This window comes from Tympanuchus pallidicinctus, unplaced genomic scaffold, assembly GCF_026119805.1.
Source record: "Tympanuchus pallidicinctus isolate F22 unplaced genomic scaffold, pur_lepc_1.0 scaffold2, whole genome shotgun sequence".
Taxonomy (NCBI): Eukaryota; Metazoa; Chordata; class Aves; order Galliformes; family Phasianidae; genus Tympanuchus; species Tympanuchus pallidicinctus.
Window position 1 is genome coordinate 52189801 of NW_026294721.1, and position 21726 is coordinate 52211526.

At 38.8% G+C, this 21726-nt stretch overlaps 1 protein-coding gene across 1 annotated transcript in view; it reads right to left on the reverse strand.

The window, feature by feature from the left end:
- Positions 1–7448: 7448 nt before the first annotated feature.
- The window catches only part of COL25A1 (collagen type XXV alpha 1 chain), a 289300-nt gene continuing 275022 nt past the window's right edge, over positions 7449–21726 (reverse strand). The window contains exons 32-36 of the mRNA XM_052681793.1: positions 17076–17129; positions 15879–15905; positions 15107–15160; positions 10461–10538; positions 7449–8237 (exon numbers count right to left, since the gene is read on the reverse strand). Of these exons, the coding sequence (XP_052537753.1) occupies positions 8124–8237; positions 10461–10538; positions 15107–15160; positions 15879–15905; positions 17076–17129 (327 nt within the window). The 3' untranslated portion in view covers positions 7449–8123. The remainder of the gene's footprint in view (positions 8238–10460; positions 10539–15106; positions 15161–15878; positions 15906–17075; positions 17130–21726) is intronic.

Consider the following 21726-nt stretch of genomic DNA (forward strand, 5'->3'; position numbering starts at 1 on the left):
TGAACAACAGAGCAGCTACGGAACTGAGAGAGGAAATAAAGGCTGGAAACGTCCAGAACGGTTGACCTTGTGCAAACGAAGTGATGATAGCCTATACGTGTACTGCTGAAACTAGGTTTATTATGGGATAAGTTCTTAAAGAGTAAATATCTGAAAAAAAAGCCATCCAACACATTCACACAGGGTCAGGATTGGGCAGGCCCAGAGCTGTGCTGCGGTTTGAGGGCCCAACATCCAGCTCCAATTTGTTTTTTTTTTTGTTTCTTGACAGTACAGCTGCAACAGAATCAAGAACCACTCTCCTTCTTCCATAGAAAAACAACAACAAAAAGTCAAAACGACAAGAGAAGCTGGTACAGAGAAAAAGCCAAGAGTGACCATCTCAAAAGCAGGGACTACGTGCAGCCGCCAGAGAACATCTGCTCTCAGCCTTGCTGGGGATGCCGGGTAAGTTAAGCTTTGTGCTGAGCACCTCCTCTGGGAAATGGAGCAGAGCTATATTTAGTACCCCTAAGAGCTAGATAAGATTAACATACATTTAGAGAGATTACCAAGAGTTAAGAGGAGATGACAAAACCACATGGTGCTCATTCTCTCTTAAAGTCTAGAATGAATACATTTTTGAGGTGAAGGAAAAAAATGGGGAGTGTTTTGTTTGTCTGAAATATTTGGAGATTTAGAAGACCCAAACATTTAAATAATGCTTTGAAGAGGTTACAGCTGCTGCCCAATGTTTTGTTCTTCCAAAAATGTCCCTTGCTCAGAGACTCCTGCAAAAATATATCCTCCGAGAACAGGATGCTTTTGAAAATACACCATTTTTAAATAATGTTTATACCTCAACTTTTTTAAGCAAAGCAGATTCATAGTAAAACGGACCAGACCTTCATATTCCCCATATTCCCTAATGGGTACTGTTGCTTGTGACATAGTCCCTTTGTGTAGCTATTTCTCAGCAGTTCAGGTTTATTTTTCATCTTAAATATTACAAAAAGGGTCCATTGGCGATTTTCAGCTTTCAGCTTTATTTCTTTGGACCCCACAATGCTTAAGCAGCAGTTTAAACTTAACCTCGGCAGCTTTTCCAGAGTGAGGAGATGCTCTATGGTTCACAAAAGAAGGCCCTTGCTTCTCCTCATTTAACTTTTGTGGACTTATGTAACCTATGGAAAAAGAAAAGGAGACCAAACAGACTTGATCTGAAGGGAATACACACACATTCATAGAACTATTAAGACTGGAAGAAAGCTCTAAGGTCATCTAGTCCAACCATTGAGCCATCCTTGCCGTGCCCGGTAACCGTGTCCCTCAGTGCCACATGTACATCAAGAATGGGAGGGCAAGGTGAGCAGTCTTTTTATTGCGCATTGTAGAAAAACACAACATGTTGCCAAGGCCCTGATTTGTGTGCTAATGTGAATACTGACTTACACAACCCACACGAGATTTCAAACTGCAAATTAGCGCAATGCAGCACAAACTTTTTCCATTGTGGACAAACCAGAGCGCATTTTTTGCAGCAACAGAAAGAACTTTATAACTATGCGAATTGGCACCAATAACTGAATTGATATTTTAATAATTACACACTTTTTACATTATGAAAATAAATCATAAATAGTGTAAAAATAATTCTGAAGATCAACTTCTCACCAGCAAGAAACAAAATACAAAACTAAGGAAAACAAAACAGCATACGACTGAAAAACAACAAGGAGAAATTTTAATAATAAAAACAAAAGCATGCTGTTTGATCAGGTTCAATTAAGTGAGGACCAGAGGCCACAATAAAGTGGTAATTAATAACAAATTAAAATGGGTGATTAAAACCTTGCAATTCTTTACGCAATTCATCAACAGAGGACTTGTGACATATTTACAGGGCTAAGACACTCCAAATATTTATAGGATTGATAATGTGGTACTGACCTATGTGTCCCCCCCCAGAGCAGTTTAATCCTTGCCAAATTACTTTTCTTTGTACTTTATCTCCTCTACTGCATTTATGAGACCACTCGCAATACAAAAATAACTGCACATATAGATGAACTTAAAAAAGTAAAAAATACAAATAAAAATATATAATATTTTCCAAAGGAAAAAATCAGATACATACATCTTTGTAACATTTTTAAAGTTGTGTGATATTTTCCCAAACATGTACAATAATATAAGAATATCCACATATATGTTAACAATATGTAAAACATCCTTCTACCAGCCCAGCTCTTCATAATACTTCTGAGAAGTGTGCAAGTACCAATGGTATCTGGGAAACTCATACAATGTCCTTTTTAAATAGAAACAAGTAAAACACTAACGGTCCCAGGTTAAGTTAAGGCCCCCTGTTTTCCAAAGAAAATTCTATTTCCAAGCAGCACTGATAACTGGATACATCTTAAGAATAGAACAAAAATAAAACAACACTCCAACTCCTTTTTTTTTTTGTTGTTTTTTTTTTTTTTTTTTTTTTTTTATAATACAAACTCCACTGGTTTTGTGGACTATCGCTCTCAAATTCTATCAGAAATGATGGTGGCAGGCACTTGTTTCCAACATCATTTAATGACTCCAACCACCATGTAAAATACTTCAATTACAGAAGATGCAAGAAAACCTTCATTTACACATTACAGCAACATTCAGATTCATAAAAGTTGCAGAAAGGGAAAAAAATGAATAAGCCAGGTATTTGTCATGATTCTGGTCACTGAAATGGAATATTATTTTGCTATGACTAAAAATCCGACTTTCTTTTGACCACTGTTGTTGCAGATATTAGTGATTTGTATCACTCTTCAGTGTGAAAATTTAGGTCTCTTTAGGTAAAATACAAAGATTTGCAAATGAAATATAAGGTGGTTAAGTAGCAGAGAAAAGGAAACTTGAAAGTCAACTACTGTGTGTCTTTTAGCGTCTTGATCACATTCGGGAGTGGATCCCCAGCTTTTACTGACAGTAGTGAGCAAAGTGTTTTGCCTGATTTATGCAGCCAGTGGTGCTTAAAAATCACCTGAAGTTGCTAATATTCCCCTTGTTACTACACAATACATTCTTTGCAAGGGAAGGATGGGTCACTCTCCTTGGTCTGGTGCTAGCGAAAGCGAAGCACAGCCAAGTGAAGAACCTTGCACGGCTGAGCCCCGGTGTAAAATTCCAGCTGTGCAACAGTCAGTGCAACTCTAAATGCTGGCTGGGTCCAGGGTCCTGACACAGCCCCCAGCCTTACACAACCTTCCCATAAGGACTGCTTCTTTCCATTGGTGTTGCATCATCTTTTCCATTGGCACAAATGAGTAACAAATGCCCACATGCATGCTTCTACAACCCTTAATGGATCCAAAGCTATCTTGCCACACTGTACGTGACTAATCCAAGTATTTCCATGAGAATACTTGACACGTGTGCATTTGATTATTCTGCAACTCATTCATAATACTTAAATGGTAGACAAAAAGAATATCTAAACAGCTGGATGAAGAGCGTCATTCTGCCTTGATACAATACCAGAAGGTGACATCAAAATCAGCAATAAATAAAAAATACAGATCAAAAATACATTGTATATTTGTTCCATGAGTTAAAATTTCACGCTTTAACTGAGGAAAAATAAAAAAGTGTCCAAAACATCCTGAAAAAGGTTCCACATACTAACCGATGAATATGAAGACAAGGACCAATGTCAGACATATTTCATACAGTGCTTAAAAAGACTTACTGCTTCTGTAGCAGGATTTCTGCACAACGTGGTTATGCTACACTTGAGTAACAGATGCTTACAAAACTTCATCTGAAACAAATACTGAAAACTCTCAAAGAAAAAGGAACTAATCATACCTGAAAAGGTCAGGGGTATAGAAATGGTGTAGACTAACACAGCTACACATTTCTACAACTGAAAAGAGTGGTAGAGGAACTACTGCTCCTGTCCCAAACTAAGCAAATCAAATAATTATCTATTTGGAGGAATGCCACTAAAAGATATAACACACAAAGTGGTTCAAGCCGCAGCTTTGCCCTGAAAAGAAAAAAAGATATACTAGCACCAAAAGCAATTGCTTTTTAGAAAATAAACATGTTGCAAGTCTTCACAGGGTGCTTCTCTTGATGAAATATTAAACTGAGGTCCCTTTTTTTTTTTTTGTACTGAACACAACTTTTCTAGATACTGTCGGGTTTCATTTTCCAGTAAATCTTACAAGATGAGACATTTTATGCATATCTTAGCATCAAATCTATCTAGTTTATCCTGTGAAATTATCTGCTATTCACCATGGTCTTTTATGTGGAATGAACTTTCCATGAAAATGAACAGTAGGCTTTAAAAAGTTAAATTAGACTATCTGAAAAAAACAAAAACAAAACAAAAAACAAAATAACAACCAGAAAAACCACAACGGTATTCCTTATTCTTATGTGGCAGGAGTTAAAGAAATAAATCATTTTGCAAGACAGAAAAGAAAGTGAGTAAAGGTGCTTAAGTGTTTCATCAGTGGGGTCTCACTGTCAAGGAGTTTGAGGAGAAATGTGTTTTGACTAATATTTAACAGTAGAACCTATAAAACTGCTTTCCTGAATGAAGAAACTGTGAACCAAAGTTCTGCTGGCTTTATTGATGCATATAGAAATGGATGCCATCAGGACAGTTTAAAAATATAGATATACAAATTTAAAAAATATCAAAGTGCTAATGACAGCATGCAAATGCATAGCTCATTCTGTTGCTATTTCTTAAAATAAGTACGTTGTGTTTGTAGACACTCTCAATATGGCATTGCCAAAGGATGTCTAGCCAAATAATAAACATCCCACTTTATTTTCCATTTGAATACTCAGAGGGACCTTTCAAATATAAATAAATCTGATCTTAATGTATGATTGCCAGTATTTGATCTTTTATAAAAACATGCAACTGCTTGTCTTCACATCTGTAATATTGGTAGCCCAAACCATGCCAAGTCAGAGCATAGGCATGAGGAGCTGCTTCTTGTCAGGAGAGCAGCTTGCTCCTCAACACAGCTGTTTTGGGACAGCACTTCTTAAGCAAGCAGAAGCAATCTGGCGACTAAATCATTCATGATTTATACATGATGCTCCTCTTGTCCCCTTTGTGGGAAGTCCCTTGCTCACATTAGTGCTGTAGCACTCTGTTAACATGAATCTGTGACACGTAAAGGCTTTTATTATTGTAAATGTAATTATTCAAATAGATTCATACTTGCATTTCTGAGAATTTAAGCAAATAAACTTATTTTTCCTCATATATGTGAACATTTGTTTATATCTTACTGTTGGAAAGATGGGATTGAGCCGTAAATATATATATTATATTATGTATATATATACACACAAATAATGTTGGACTTTCGTTGTTAGTAAGGTAGTATTAGATAGAGGCCACTAAAATAATCTTTCTTAAAAAAAAAAAAAAAATCTGTGAAAGATTTCTACCCCCAAGAAAATCTGTTCTTGTCTCTGATACACCAAGATGGCAATAAATTTTTAGCAGAGTGAAAGACAGCATTAGAGTGGCTATATATCGATCTGATACTGAAAAGCCGTACGAAAAGTGCAACTACAGCAGGTCCCCATCTTCACAACTTTGAAATGACTGAGCAAGAAAAAATGTGTATTCCAAAAGGGCAAGATGCCCACACATGGATGGAGACAGCCTGCCTTCCTTGATTTTAGTTTTGGTCTACATATGAAAGACAACGCTCAGAAAAGTAACTTAAAAAGTTTGTGAACGCCCTACTATCTACTAGAAACTGAAGTGATTTAAAAAAGAATTTCCATCTGTCAAATATGGCACCATCTCTCAGACTAATCTCTCCAACTACAGTGCACCATATGAAGACTCAAAACTGGAAAAGAAAAACCTTGAGGCAAAAACTATACAAATGTGCATGAATTAAGTATTTCTAGTAATAATAATAATAATAAAAACAGAGAAGGAAAATTTTTCCAATGTACCTCTAGAAACTTCATCACCTGAACAGAAGGGGAGAAATAACCACAGCTGGAACAGTGCGGTATGATGACATGTGCAGCAGTCATCACAGACTTATTTCTCTCCAATGTTTTATGGGTGACAATGTCCACCAAGGTCATCAAAACAGCAGAAAAAGAACAAGGTGAGTAAGTAAGCCTGTGAAACAAAAATAAACTCTTTTCTTTCTTACATTTAAAGGCTTTAAAGATTGTAAAGAAAAAAAGATGGTTAATACTGAAGCAAGATGAACGTGTGACTTGAAGTATTTCCATCAATGCCAGTACCACAAATGTTGAATAGATTACTGAAATGTGTCCTTTGTGGCAACCGTTACAGGAAAACTAACCATAGCTTCCAAAATTCTGCAGAGAAGTTCAGCTAGTTTTATGTCATTTAAATTGCATCACCTGAAAACCACACCATGGTACGCACGGATCTGGTCAGTTCTATTATCCTCCCAGGGAGGGTGTTTCGATTCGTCCCTGTCTCAAGGATGCTTCTTCCTTCAGCAGTCCCCAAATACAACAAACACAGCACAGACTGTGCCAATCCTTGAGTAAGGCTGAGAAGCTTCTGGTCTCAGGCGATCCCCGCAGCATCTCTATAACCTTTCCAAACAACCCACAGAGAAGCCTGGTTTCTTCTTCAACCTTCCCTCCTCCTTGATTAAGCACTCAACAGGGCCTATCGCGAATGTCTTCATGACTGTGAGCAGTGCTAGGCAAACTGATGCTGATTGACAGGCGGGACCCACAAGACTGGAGGCCATCCACCTGCAGCCGGAACTTTGTTCCCCAAAAATTCAAGGCCTCTTTCTATCCTCCTCTGCTTTATCTCTTTTTAGCAATAAGCCATGGTGTGACTCCCTTGAGATGACAAAAGGAAACAATTCAGAAGCTGGAATCAAAGGTCACCGTGAGCAGCCATTTAGCATGTGACGTGATCACACAACAAGCAGGCTTGGCACACAAACTCATGCTTTTAGTCTGTAGAAGCAGATGTAGTGGCATGAATCAGTGAAGCGTTTAAGATGGGCATGGAAGCCAAGTCAGTAAACTCCAATGGCAGCTGGTACAGTACATTTCATAGCATTTAGCTCTTATTTGGTCACAATTTCTTGTAAACTAGTTCATGGCACTCATTGTCCATGCAGGTCCACAAGCCAAAATATAAGAATTTGCAGAAGTAATCGGATTTATGTTATTGATCGCTGTATAGGTATCTCTAGAGAGACAATCTTTGCAGGTTTGTCCTGCAGTTATACATCATCTAACTGCAGATGTAAGTGAAAAAAGATGTACACATGGACTATTGCAAACAAGTAGAAGCAGCTACATGTAAACATCTCTCAGACTTGTAAAATCAAATTTTCCATTTTCAACTATAAATACAAAAAGTGGAGCACTATATACACAACTTCATGCTCGTAAGGTTAGATTCATCACTGCAGAGACAAAAAGAGACAGATTGGTCAGGTTAGTAAACCAATACTTCTGATTTCTATTTCAAATACATAGAAAATGGCAGAATTTTAAGAGTAGCACTGGAGACTCCTCAGCGATAAATGCAGCCAGAATTTCACTTCAGCTTTGTTTTCATTTTTTCTTACGTATCGCTCCACCTACATCTTTACTCGGAATACGCTGTTTTTAAAACTAGCACCGTCTAAGTTAAAGCTGCACTAAAAAAATGCTGCCACTAACGTTAGTATAAAAGTAATATTACTAATCACACAATTATTGTTAGTATAAAACATAACAAACAGGAAAATATATTCAATGGAAAGGTAAGGCAGAGAAGGGCAGGATGCATTGCTCTTATAAGATTTCCCTGAAAAAATAGCATCGTAATAGAGCAAAGTAAATGTTTGATAAAAATATCCTATGCATGAGCTTTTATAAAGAATTGGAAGCAGCAGCCATGTGCTGAAACTAAAGGATGTGTGACTCTTCAGATGAAAACGTTTTAGACTTTGTAGAAATCAAATGCCAGCTGTTTCTAAAATACTGCCTCAACGAGATACTACTTCTATTATACATTACAACCTCATCGCACCAACTATGGTCACAGAGAGGTCTTATTTTTGTGTTTCTGCATATGTCGAGATGCCTAAGAGGCTCTGAAGTTTGGTTCAGTATGACTGCGACAGGATTTTCTGTGTGCCAAGGACATGCTGCCCTGAGGAGAACAGCTCTACCCATCCTACCTTTTGCCAACAGCCAGGCATTGGTAATCCATCAGGACCCTGTTTCCATGTGAGGAGAAAAATAAAAAGAATGCAGTTAGGTTTGATAGCACAGTTATTCTGTTTATATCTGTTAGAGCAGCTAGAGCAGCTTTGTCTTTTTATCAATCAGGTAGCTACTGCTTCCTAACTTCATCTCTCCTGTTCTCAAGGTGAAGAAAAAGCCACAGGGGTGGCTGACCCTGTAAATACATACATGCATCTCTGCCACAAAGATACCTTTTTCTAAATCATTTTTTTACCGTTTGTCTAATTGCAAGAACACTTCGATAACTTTTCTATTGCTGCCAGAGCAACTTAAATATAATGTCATTCACAACAATCTACAGCTGGATATACAAGATAATGAGCAAAAAAACATTATCACTTTTATCTGGAGGGTATTGCTTTTTCTGAGCCCCTAATGCAAAGTTATTCCAGTGATAAGATAGCAAGACTCAAATTTGGCAATGATCTGCTCTGTTCACTTTCAGTCTTAGCTTTTGAACGCAGCAGCAAAATCTGAAAGTCTGAACAGTCCTGAATGACACAGCAGAGGAGAACACTAGTGTTGGGGCTACTGAGTGTCTCACCATTGCTTTTCTGTCACTACCCTACTTTCATACATTTCTATGCACTCACTAAGATCAGACCAATTTTTGACTTTGATAACACAGGTTTTCACATAGCTATATAGGCCTTACCCATCAAAGAGTTATATACATAGAACTAGGAGCACATATGACATTAATACATGATACTCGAGCAGCACAAAGTTCAGGTCTTGACGTTTTTTAGAATAAAGAATAATAACGCCTCTGACGTGGATTTGCACACAAAGGTAGTGATTAATGAGAATTTTTGAATGTAATGTAATCTGATGGGAATGGCTTGCTGCCTAAAGCAAGAAATCATGCTGCTTGCTTAGCAGCTTATTATGGTAAGAACCTGTAAATGAAACATATTTTCATTCATCAATTGTTAGTAAGCCTCCAGATATAAATGATAATAAAGAGACAAAAACAATTTTAAATTACCAAGGCATGCTTGATTATCCCCAACAAAATATATGAGATATGGTTACCATTGAGTGGAAGCAAACAAAATGGAGCATGGACTAATCTTAGAGACTACGTATTTAAGATTAAAATTCATTGACCTTAAATTAGAAGAGATCTAGTTGAAAGAAAATTTACTTGATTTAACATTCATCTTAGAGAACCGTGCTTAACCAACAAACAGTATCAGAACATGCAGATCAAATTTCACCATGAACAATGAAAAAAAAATTCTTTCTTGCTTCTGTAGAAAATGTGTATGTAGGACTGCCTGTCTGTTTGTTTAGTTTTTAAATGGATAATAACTTAAACTTACTTTGCCATTAAATCAGTATTGCCAGATTGGTACAAGGGAGAGGGTCAACGAGTAGAATTTTAGTACAGGTGGGAACTTGAACTCATGCTAACATAGAGTGGGAAGTGTTGTGTGTATTGCAGGAAGGTAAGTTCCAAGGGTAAGACCATTAAATTGGAGATATTAAATAACAAAGACAGTGAGGGTTTGGGCAGCAGACTGTTATCTTCTTACAAAGATTCAGGTAAGCTTTTCCTTTCCAAATCTATTTAAATACTATTTGATGAACAGACCAGACACCAAAGTTACTGCTTGTCTAAGGTCTGAAAGGTTAGGCTCCAGATTTGCTTACTGGAAACCTATGGCTTGATTTTCAGAAATCATATTTTTCTGATTCTTTAAATAAAACTCATTTTGGCCAAATCCTGAAAACATGTACCCTCAACGACACGGATTTGAAAGGAAGACCAGGGTGCAGAGTAGCTCTCAGGTGGGCGAGGGTTTAAAACTGAGCCAGTGCAAACGGAAGTCATCGGACTAGATTAGAAGTGGTGATTGTGCTGGGGTTCTACAAAGACTTGGGTTCAGGGTCAGTAAGGCAGTAGGCATTTTGGGAGGAAATAACAATTCTCAGGGAAAATGTAGGAAGGATGCAAACTTATAAATAGCCATGTGATGTGGGAGCAAACTGCTGAGAGTTAGGTCTGAGGCATCAGGAGGATAGTGTGCTCTTTTTTTATGGTTACGATCACCAAAGCAGCTGATTTATTCATGCACATGCATGTGTTTGTGGGTAATGTAAAGTCAGCTCAGAAATACATTACATTGAGAACAGCTGACTACAAACAAAGGAACTGCATGCAGGGTTGGTAGGAAAGAGAAATACTGTACCAATTGGCAAGGGGCATCCAGCCCATCCAGGCCAGGCTGGCCTGGCTCCCCTTTTTCCCCCTTAATTCCACGGAATCCCTGTTTGTAAAGATTAACTTGCAACGTTACTGTCAAGGAAATGCCTTCGGTATTGACTTAGCTGGAGCAAACAAATAACAACAGAGAGGCAAGAGGAGCAAGCTCACAGCAGTGGTATAGCTTCAACGTATGGGGTCAGGGACTCTGACCCACACTGAATTTGGTTCTTTTTCAACATTCAGCAGAAAACAGTGAAAATAGCAACAACTACGTCCTGCTTGAAGGCCTTAAATCCATTGGTTTAAACCAAATTAGGAGGTTGAAAAACCAACTCTGTTCCCCAATTTGTGAATCTTGAGATAATGCTGCATTAACAAGTGCAACCAGTGACACACTAGGTGGTGCTTGTTCCTCTCCCCTCATTTCTTATTCCATCAATCTATAGCAGGATGATCAGTTGTCCAATACACAAGTGAGACGTACCAATGGGCAAGGTGCATCTAATCCAGGAGCACCCTGTTCTCCTTTCTCCCCTTTAGGCCCCTTTTTGCCTTTCTTTCCCTTTTCCCCCTGTGGATACAATGGTTTGGACAAAACATGTTTCATTCTTTTGGGAAAAAAAATGAAGAAAGATTGGTTGAAAAGTTTGAGTTTTTCTTTTTAAGCCAATGGAGAGCTGAAAGGACACTTACCACTGTGTTCTGTTTTGGTTGGTGCATTATGTGGAAAAATAAATTATATGATCACAAGCAAGAACTGCAATCAGTTGATATTAGTTTGTGTTGTTGACATTTCCTTTCAGTATCATGGATGTTTTGAATCCTAGAACAGGGCTTGAAATCTCTGATCTTTTCAGAAAGAGGCAAATCTGCAAATTCCCCCACTCCATAGTCCAAAATGAGAGGTTTCCTATTTGCTCTAAATGACAGTTCTGAAGTACACATAAATTTGTTAGCTTCTTCAGAAGATTTGTCATGGGTCAAAAAGTAGCTTGGCAAGAGTGGAGGACATTGGCATCATTTCTCTGAAACTTCAGAAGGGACGGTACAGTCAGTCTGTGGCAGAATTCTGTCAAGGGCTATGATGTCACATCAAGGGTAAACTTGGCCTGGTGCGTCCTTTGCTGAATTGACCTCCTGCACTCTGGTAAGAGTCTGGGACAAATCCTATTCTTGGTTACGTCCATGGAAACCTGCTGCCATCACCAAGGGTGCGCTCCTGTCACTCTAAATACAATGGGATCCTTTATTTCAAACCCTGTTAGAGGAATCAAAGCACCCAAACTGCTTGATGGAGAAGTTCTGTGGCTCTTTCAAAGACTTCATGATGACTTGAGACCATAAACTAGTTAAAAGGGATCATTAGAGTTCCTTTAATTAAATAGCCTAATATTTGAATAATCTTTATTTAATGTCTATTTAAATGTTCTTTCAACAGCAGAGAGCATTTCATCTACTCATTTTACTGCATAAATCCTTTGATTTTGAACTGAATTTTCTTTTTAAATGTGAAACTTCCAGCACTTTAGTTACTCATGGAATAAGTTAATCCCTTCAATAAAGCTATCTGCAAAAATGACCTCACCTTCAAGCAGTATAAGATGTTTGGAGAGTTCATTTTCTAATTGATTTCACACCAGTTGATCACAATGGTAAATGAGTTTCAGGCTTGCTCTCAAATTCACAAAAATCAAAAAAAGGTTCCGTTAAAAAAAAAAAAGAAAGAAACAAACTGGGCTATGGTTGTAAAAAATGGGATAGGAAGGATGAGTGAATCAGGAATATCACAAAGAAACGGGAAAAATAGTCATAGGAAAATTAGTATGACACTGGAGAACCAGCAAGCAAGGTTGTGGCTATTGGGAGGATTTAATTTGTGAGGAAAAGGGTAAAAAAGACAGGGGAATTATGGGGGATGAAGGTAGAAGGAGAAGGAAGGAATGCCCCTTTGGAAAGACAGGTGGGTTTTGGTGAAGAATAGTAAACAGAATCTAACTATACCACACCAGCACAAAAAGTCTTAATTCATTCACATACAGGCATACAGAAAAAGTTTTTTTTTTTTTTTTAACACAAATAAAAACCAATTAGCTGTAACATGTTTAAACAAAGAGGAAAGCACATTATTCATTCAGCATCGTAGCATACTTGACACATTTGAATGAAAAAATATCTTTTCCATGAACAAAACATACTGTGCTTGCGACATGATAGGCAAAGTTCCTTTTTCATCTTTTCTGTGTGCCAAAAAGTTTCAGGATGATACTTAGAAAAAAGCAACCCAAACATTACCCTTATGTACCAAATTGTAAGGCTGTGACATATAAAAACCACAGGCTGGGTTTTCATGTTAAACCTAGAAGCGTAGCTTTATAGCACAGAATATTAACAGCTTTAGGGTCAAATCTCACTTTGTGCTCATTGCAACACAGATATGTTTACTGTGAGTAGATGTAAGCACAGAGTGTGGACATACTTAAAGAATTATTATAACAACAGATAGTAAAGTTTGATTTCTGACTCCTTCATGTCTTTAGGACCTCTATTTCATTAACTTGCTATGTTTTAAGTCAGCAGGTGACTAGTTATACTTCAAACTTTGCAGGGCAAACCTGTGATCCTATCTGAACCAACACAGCACTCATACGTGTAGAGAGTAGCCTGAGTTCCTGAAGGCTTGACCAGTTTTCCCATGGACTGAGCTCTCCCCAAGTACTTAATGTCCTTACCAAGACCTATAGAGCTTCATCAGAAATACAGAGATACATGGAGATGAATAAGAAAAAAAAATGGTCTCTTTCCTGTCCTTCCTCATCACCTATAGAAACACCAGTTTGTGGCACTTCTGTAAAAGATCAGGCAGTCAGGCTGGCACAGTCTCCAGTCACAGAATTGTTGGGGTTGTAAGAGACCTCACAGAGTCCAACCCCCTGTTAAAGCAGGTTTCCTACAGCAGGTCACAGAGGAAAGTGTCTAGATGGGTCCTGAATATCTCCAGAAAAGGAGGCTCCAGAACATGTCTGGGCAGCCTGGTCCTGCGCTCTGTTAGTCTCACCATAACTAAGTTCTTCCTTGTGTTCATACGGAACTTCTTATGTTCCAGTTCCCATTGCCTCTTATCCTGTTGCCGGGCACAACTGAAAAGAGCCCTGCCCCACTTGACTCCTTCAGATATTAATGAGCATTGATAAGATTCCCTTTCAGTCTTCTCTAGGCTGAACAGTCCCAGGCCTCAGCCTGTTCTCATATGGGAGATGCTCCAGGCCCCTCATCATGTGGGGCTCATCTTTGTGGCCCCACATGCACAGCTGTGGCAGCACAGGGGATACAGGGAATGTGATGATGCCTTCCCAGCCATCCTGGTGATACCTCAGTACTCTTCTGACAACCCTTATATCAAGAGACAACTGCATTTTTGGGATAAGGGCTCCCTTCCTGCCGTATACACATAATATCTTTTCTTAAAGCTTTTCCTTTTTGGCAGTAGGAATGTTGAATGTGGAACTGAATCACCATTCTCTTTTTAGTAGTCTTCTAAAACCTCTTTACTGAGGCAGAATGTGGTACATATGAAATGATTTTTAATAAATAATAGACTTCTACTCATAAAAGTTGAAAATATAAAATCAATTGTACAAATGTTTCTGTGCTGAGTGCTCCTGGACTGTAATTTTGTAGAAGTAATGGGAGCTATATTTTTTTCTTTTTTTTTTTTTTTTTACAGCCAAGTTAAGCAGACATTATAATGCAAACACTGACATAGTTCTACTGTTGAGCTGTCAACAGGCTAAAACAAAAACCATTGGCCTAGGATTTATTCTCAAAACTGATGTAATGAGCTACTCGCCTATCAAGACGTATCCATGAAAAACTAGCATCGTTCTTAACAGTGTTTTAGTCATGATATTAATTTTACATTTCAATCTAAAGTAAGTTGCCTAACTAGAAATTAGTTAGCCTCAACTTATTTGAAGAGAATATTTCTGTACATCATTTGGTTCTAAATTGCATCTTCCAGATTTCCATGCCACCATGTCTGGACAGTGAAAATGACGTCAGGCCTCCTCTATTACCCACATGGTTGGTTGGGTTGGGTTGGTTTACCAGAAATGTAGTATAAGATTGAATTTCAGCCCACAACCATCACAGAGTACTTCTCTTAATTGTAAATAAGCCACTGTCAATAGTAAAGATTAGCACAGTTCCTGTCCTTTGCCACTCGGTATGGGACAGGCAGTGTGTGCAGGCACAGTACACTGGGGTCAGCAGTTACACTGAAATGCTGCTGAGGCTCTGAGTCTCCTGTATGACATTACTACCAAAATTACTCATTTCGGTGAAGTCTGCATTAAAAGTTTCAGGCTGACAAGGACTTTCAACAAGTGAAAGATGGATGGAGAAAGCAAGTCTAAAAACAAGCTGTGCTTTGGCACGCATTGGTAGCACTCATTCTGTGCATAAATTTTCATGATCTTTCTAACACGGGATTTTGTTTAGTCCGCATCTGTGAGCTGCCTTTTGGCACACAGGGAAAACAAAGATCAGGTTTAATGAGATGAATTATGGAATAAAGACAGCAGAGCTGACTGGGCCAAGGAACAAAGCAACAGTTAATAACACCGCGGTCACCTTTTCTCCCTTTTCTCCTATTTCACCCTTTTCTCCTCGAGGACCAGGGAAACCCTATAAAAAGAAGGGACAAAGGTAGGTCGACTTCTAATCACATGCAAGTTAAGATTTTAAATACCTGGAAAATGTGCAAAAAAAGTGACCTCGCAACACGCTTTGTATGTACATGTGCTTTGTGCACAGACATGCATGCACACGAGAGCATGTGAAACAAGTCCATGGTGTCTGGCACATCATTTTCCCAGTAAGGGAAAGGAATCAGATCACTCAAAACGGTTCATGCTTTGTCACCTACTTGTGGGTTTATGGAGAATACTCCTCCAAGTTAGGGATTTCCATGGACGAGAGGCAAAAGCTTTCAGCAAGCCTTATTTAGTGTGCCAGAAAAAGGGTCTAAAATTTTAAATGCATCACTTGGAAGTTATGGAATAATTGCCTCTATTTAGTGATAAATTTACTTGATCAAATGTTAGCAACGCCTTGCTCTGCTCCAAGTGAGCCAAGTGAGGTTTGACTGTGGAAGTATTTTGACTTCCAAAGGAGCAACTACTCTTATTCCTAAGCATTACTTCTGGCGAGGTCTGCAGGCAAGGGCTATACATTGCATAGCCTTGGTTTTCTTTATCATAGGAAAACAGCAAATGCAGCATTTAGTGCACTCTTTGTAGGTACTGCATGCACACTAAATGGAAACAAACGTGTTTATCAGTAAGCTGTTTCTTGCAAGACGCTTACCTACCATTGTGAGGCATTGTTCATTCATATTACTTACATCAAGGCCAGGCTCGCCATCCTTGCCCTGCCAAAGAACCACATAAGCTCTGTTAGTGTCCCTAAGCTTGGCTACCCAAGGCCAACTCCATGCCCAGCACTGTATTTGCTCCTGCAGCTGCGGCAGCACAGCTCAGAGCGAACACACAGCACTGCCATTAGGGAAGGATGTGGCAGTCAGTGTTTAACATTTCCAGAAACTGATAACTTGACTGTAAAATGGTGCTGTGGGTTGTAGGCAGGCTCCAGAAGCTGGCTAAAAATAGATCACAAGGGGAAACTGAAAATGCCTTTTTTTTTTTTAATTAACTCACAAAAAATGATCCTCCCGTAAGAGTGTGCTGCAAGCTAATCCAGCGTTCCACAGAGTCTGAAACTGTCTCTTCTCGTTGACTGCTGATCCAATTAAATGCATCCAATTAAACCCCAAGCCTGTATTGCACCTAAATTAATTTTGGCCCAAATAGATTAGGCTGAAGAGGATATGGAGGTGCTGCAAGCTCTCAGAGAGGCTGGTTCTGCTTGGAAGCAGCACAGTGGCACAGCTTTCCTTGTGTCAGTGTACTAGTTAGACAAACACATGTGCACACCCGACCATCAGCAAACTAAGTGATTCCTTTCAGTAGGGTTACACTCATCCAGGCAAAGGAAGTTCTCACTCATATTTTAGGACTGGCCAATATCTTTTACACGTTGGGTTTAACACATACCATCTCCACCCAGGAACGATCAACAACAAACTTCTTCCTCAAAGTACTTCTGAGCACAATGCACAGCATTAAAACTGATGTCTCTGTAGCGTCAAACAAAATAATATAGCAAAGTAGCCTCGCAGCAAGGAAATACGAACACTTTATTGACTCTGATTCCAGAAATCAGAGCTTTCGTCCTGAAGTCCTGCTGTTTCATCCTCTGGCAGCCCAGATTGCAAGCTGCAAGAACAGGAGCACCTGAATTCTCGATTTCCTCTCACTTGCTGCTTAATGGTGGGTCTTGTTTCTTTACTTTTACATAACCACAGGCATGAGCAGGAACCTATCTCTGTGGCACCAGTCAGTGACCTTGCATTGTCAGGGATTATTATCTAGTTTTTCCTTTTCCAACCAGTTGTATCGCTAGGTCAAAAGCGGTCACAGAGCACACAGGTTAATCAAGGAGTGCTGAAAAGCACAACAGGTACAAACTACTTGCAACTTACAGGCAAGCCATAGGGTCCTCTGGGTCCAGGGTCACCTACAGTTCCCTTTTCACCCTAAGAACAGAATACAGAACAAACAAAAACATTGTCTGGCTTAAACAATGTCTATGAAGTGCTTTCTTTACCTTAAAACTTACAAGCTCCTAAATCTTCAGAGCAAAAAATATCCAAGCTCTGTTATCTTTGTTAAATGATCCAGGAGTGGGGAGGAAACATGTATTACATTCCAGGCAAAGTAACTTTCTGTGCATAGGATACTTATTTTCAAACAACGTAGTGACTGAAAATACTTTTCAAACTGAATTTGCACTGATTTCAATATCAAGCCTGTAAGAGTTGCAACACTGCACTCAGCAAAAGCTCCAACACAGCAGCTGAGATGTGGCAAGTTGGCAGGCAAAAATAATATGTCAATCAAAGGTTGCATTTAAGCGGGCAATCTATTCCTAGTGACACTGCTGGGATTATCCTATGTACTGTACCATGTTGTTAGCTGCTCTACTGGACTCTATGATGTGTATACTCTGCTTTATTATATTGAGTCCACTGCTGTGCAGCAAAAAAAAATAAAGGAACTCCTCCAGAACCCTGATCTAATTCCACACTAAAATCCATAGAAGAAGCATCTAGAGGGATGCTATGAAAACTCATTTTGTAGTACAATACAGAGCAAATTTTTCCAAATGAAATGAAATTTCCAGATGACTGATTTCAGAATGCCAGTACCATCATCTGTGCTCTCCAGCAGATCATCAAGATTGACGATGGAGCAAAACTTGTTGAGCTGGTAAGCATTAACCTGTGCACCCTTGGTTCTAATTCATTATTTAGTATTAATACATCATTCTTCGTTATTAAAAGCACAGGGCAATTATGTATACATATGCCTAATTAACAGTGTAGTGCACCTGCACAACCAAGTCCCTTAGCCCAGCTCTAAAAGAGCATGGCTAAGGCTAGATTGCCTTGACAGGATAATACAAAACATTAGGCACGAGGATAAACTAAGAGTCTGAGCCTGCTGCTGAATAATCACAGCAACAAGGAGTTTGTCAGAGAAACTGACATTTGATTGTTTTAGATACTTCACATTTTTATGGTGACTGATGCTGTCTGTCTGCATCGCAGTGTAGAGAAGTTCAAATGTGTAATGCCCAATCTTTCTTTGTTCTGTAAATCTTCAGCCCATTCTGTGCACTGCTGAGGCTGGATACCGTGGCAAAGCAATAGGAGTCACTGGGAAGCAACAGTTCATTTACAAAGCAGTAAATCCCCTGCAGCTTTAAAACTTTTTGCTGAGAAGAAACTAATGTGCTGACCTATCTATATAGCAGCTACAAAATTGTTCGATAGATACTTACAGCACGTCAAGACTAGTTAAGTATCTTTCTTTTTTCCAATCTCAAACAGCAAAGATGACTGTACAAAGTCCCCACAAGACAGCCTAAACATATGGTAGACATAAAAATACTGAACACTTAGCATATCAGTCTAGGGAAATAATCGCATCTGTTATGTAAGAATATATTCAGAGAACTGTATCTCACAATTTTTGCCTCCAATCCAAAGCACATGCTGAGATGTGTTTGGAATATCAGATGAGGTCCTGAACGCTTATGGATTATATAAGATTGATGAATTGTCACAGGCATGCTGCCCTAAGCAATCATGAGAAAGTTTTCCCTTTGGGGAAACAGATATTTGCCAAGTTCAGAAATGGTTTTAAGATTGTTTCTTGAAAGAGAATTCATAGCATGGCCTGGGTTGAAAAGGACCACAATGATCATCTAGTTTCAACCCCCTGCTATGTGCAGGGTGGCCAACCACCAGACCAGGCTGCCCAGAGCCACATCCAGCCTGGCCTTTAATGCCTCCAGGGATGGGGCATCCACAACCTCCTTGGGCAACCTGTTCCAGTGCCTCACCACCCTCTGGGTGAAAAACTTCCTCCTCATATCTAACTTAACCCCCCCCTCCCCCGTTTAAAACCATTCCCCCTTGTCTTATTACTATCCATCCTCATAAACAGCTGTTCCCCCTCCTGTTTATATGCTCCCTTCAAGTACTGGAAGGTCACAGAAAGGTCTTCCCAGAGCCTTCTCTTCTGCAAGCTAAACAAGCCCAGTTCCCCCAGCCTTTCTTCATAGGAGAGGTGCTCCAGCCCTCTGATCATCTCAGCAGTCCTCCTCTGGACTCATCAGCACCCAGAGAACAAAACCTGCTGACTTGCTTTTTTACCTCCTATTTCAGTTTAGTCACCTGAATCACAGGTGAATATGAGCTATGGATTACATAAGACTGCGTAATTGGTTTCTCATTCTATTAATTGCCGTTTTTCCTTCTACCAAGAGAAATACACAAACTCAGCACTGAAACATTCACCAGCATCATCCCTGAGTGACGCACTGCAGCAGGCTGCCCAAGGAGGTTGTGGATGCCCCATCCCTGGAAGCATTCAAGGCCAGGCTGGATGTGGCTCTGGGCAGCCTGGTCTGGTGGCTGGTGACGCTGCACACAGCAGGGGGACTGAAACTAGATGATCATTGTGGTTCTTTTCAACCCAGGCCATTCTATGGTTCTAAGATGATATGATTCTATGTTCACTTTCTATAACAGCTTAAAGCGAAGAGAAAAAATTACATGGCTAAGCAGTGAGTTAACAGCACAATTATTCTAATATTTATTTTCCTTTTTTCTAGTGACTTGCAGTGTATCCCTATTCTACTTTTACATCATCTAAATAAGTTTTTTATAAAGGACTGTCTGACATTTTCTATTTCAATTAAATAGTTAAGTTTGAAACTAGCCAAGTACATGTCCGTTCTACCTAAGAAGAGCAATTCATCATTGCCTCAAATGTTGCCTATGTAACAATGAAGCCGTGCTTTCTACATACGACACCATAAGGCTTTTGTTTGATTGTCCTTCATTTCCTTAATTTTTAAGTAGTCATAAATGAATAGCAACCAGCATTTTGCAAGTAGTCTCTTAAAGTGAGATTACCTTTCCAAACTTAAAATAATGTAGCTGTTTCACATTAGTGTTCCTTAGTGCCCTTCTAGGCTAAAATTATCCCAAGGTTTTTCTTATCATCAGGGAAACAGGTGATCCTGTCCAGTGGCAGAGTGGGGGCTTTGTGCACTATTATTAATTAAAAGGTGCAATCTGAAATCTGCAGTCAAAACATGTTTTCATCCTGCTTTCACATAAACAGGTTCAACAGCTGCAAGTGCAGGTTATGAGACTGTGTTAAAAATACATCATTTGTTATTTAGATAACAAGACATTTATCAAGCTCAGGCACCTATCAGATGACCATTACATACACACATCCTCTTTCCAACCAACATTAAATTATTAAATAACAGATTACAAGCAATAATGAGACTAGATGTCTGCTTGGAAAAATAAATCCATCTTTCTGATGAATTCCATTCATTTTGGCTACATAGAGAATAGTGGGTATGCCAATCTTAGTTACAGTATTTTTTGTAAATCAGTCTCTGCACGCAAATGGAATTATTGAACTGATCTACATCTCAGCAGCTCCCATCTCCTTTGTAACTACTTCTTGTCAACAGCCATGAAAGGGCTAATTCTAGATCCAGCTGTATGATTTATTATGACCTTGGAGAATTGCATAAGGAAGAACAATTGTAGTCATTTTCCATACATTAGAAGAATAGTTGATATCATAGCACTTTGTTTTTAATGGAAATTTCAGGTGTTGGAACAACCTTCACAACTGAAGTTCATAATCTGTGAATATGGTATCTCTATTTATTTCTAAATGTATCTCTCATCTAAATTATTTTTGGAAATGCAGAATATGACATTTCACCATCTTTCCACAGAGTTGATAGGAAAAAAAGTTGTTTTAATTGCAAAAAGACTTGAATCTGTAATCCCCAAAGGAAAAAAAGGGAAAAGACTCACGCTCTAAGACTAACCATTAATGAGCCTGCTACAAGACACTGTTCCTATTTTGGAACCATGCTTCACGTCCTGTATTTATTCCCCAACAAACAGCTCTGTAGAAATGAATGCTTGAGTCATGCATACCTTTGATGTACTGCTGTTTGAGCTAACTGGACCTAAGCCATATGGCCATGTCCCTAATGCAGCAAGTCTGAAGCCGTTTCAACACAGCTGTTTTGTTAAACTGAGAAATTCAAAGAGACATAATTCTGGGCTAGCATCTCTGTGGAGGTTTTAGTGTAATGTGTCACTTATGCTTTGTTGTTGTACAAGTTCATAGTAGGATTGTTAAAGATGACAGACTCATCATTAAAGATTAACAGCCCTACCCTCTTCTCCTTGGAGAAAATTCACTGTGAATATTTCAAATTAAATAGAAGGGTTCCTATTTTCTGTGCTTAAGAAAAAGAAGAAAGTTTTAGATTTATAGAAGTTAGTGTTTTTCAAGATAAAAAATGTAATGCAAATAACTGCATGATATGCTTTTTTTTTTTTTGCTTTTGCATATTTGTATGCCCAGATCACTCTTATCATCTGATTTATTCTCTCAAACTATTTACACTAATCAGTGAAATTAAGCAAAATTATGTCCCATGTAACACTGTAAATATGACACTCCTATAAGGTCTTCACTGATTAGTAATTACAAAATACCAGTTCTAAAGTTAATGAC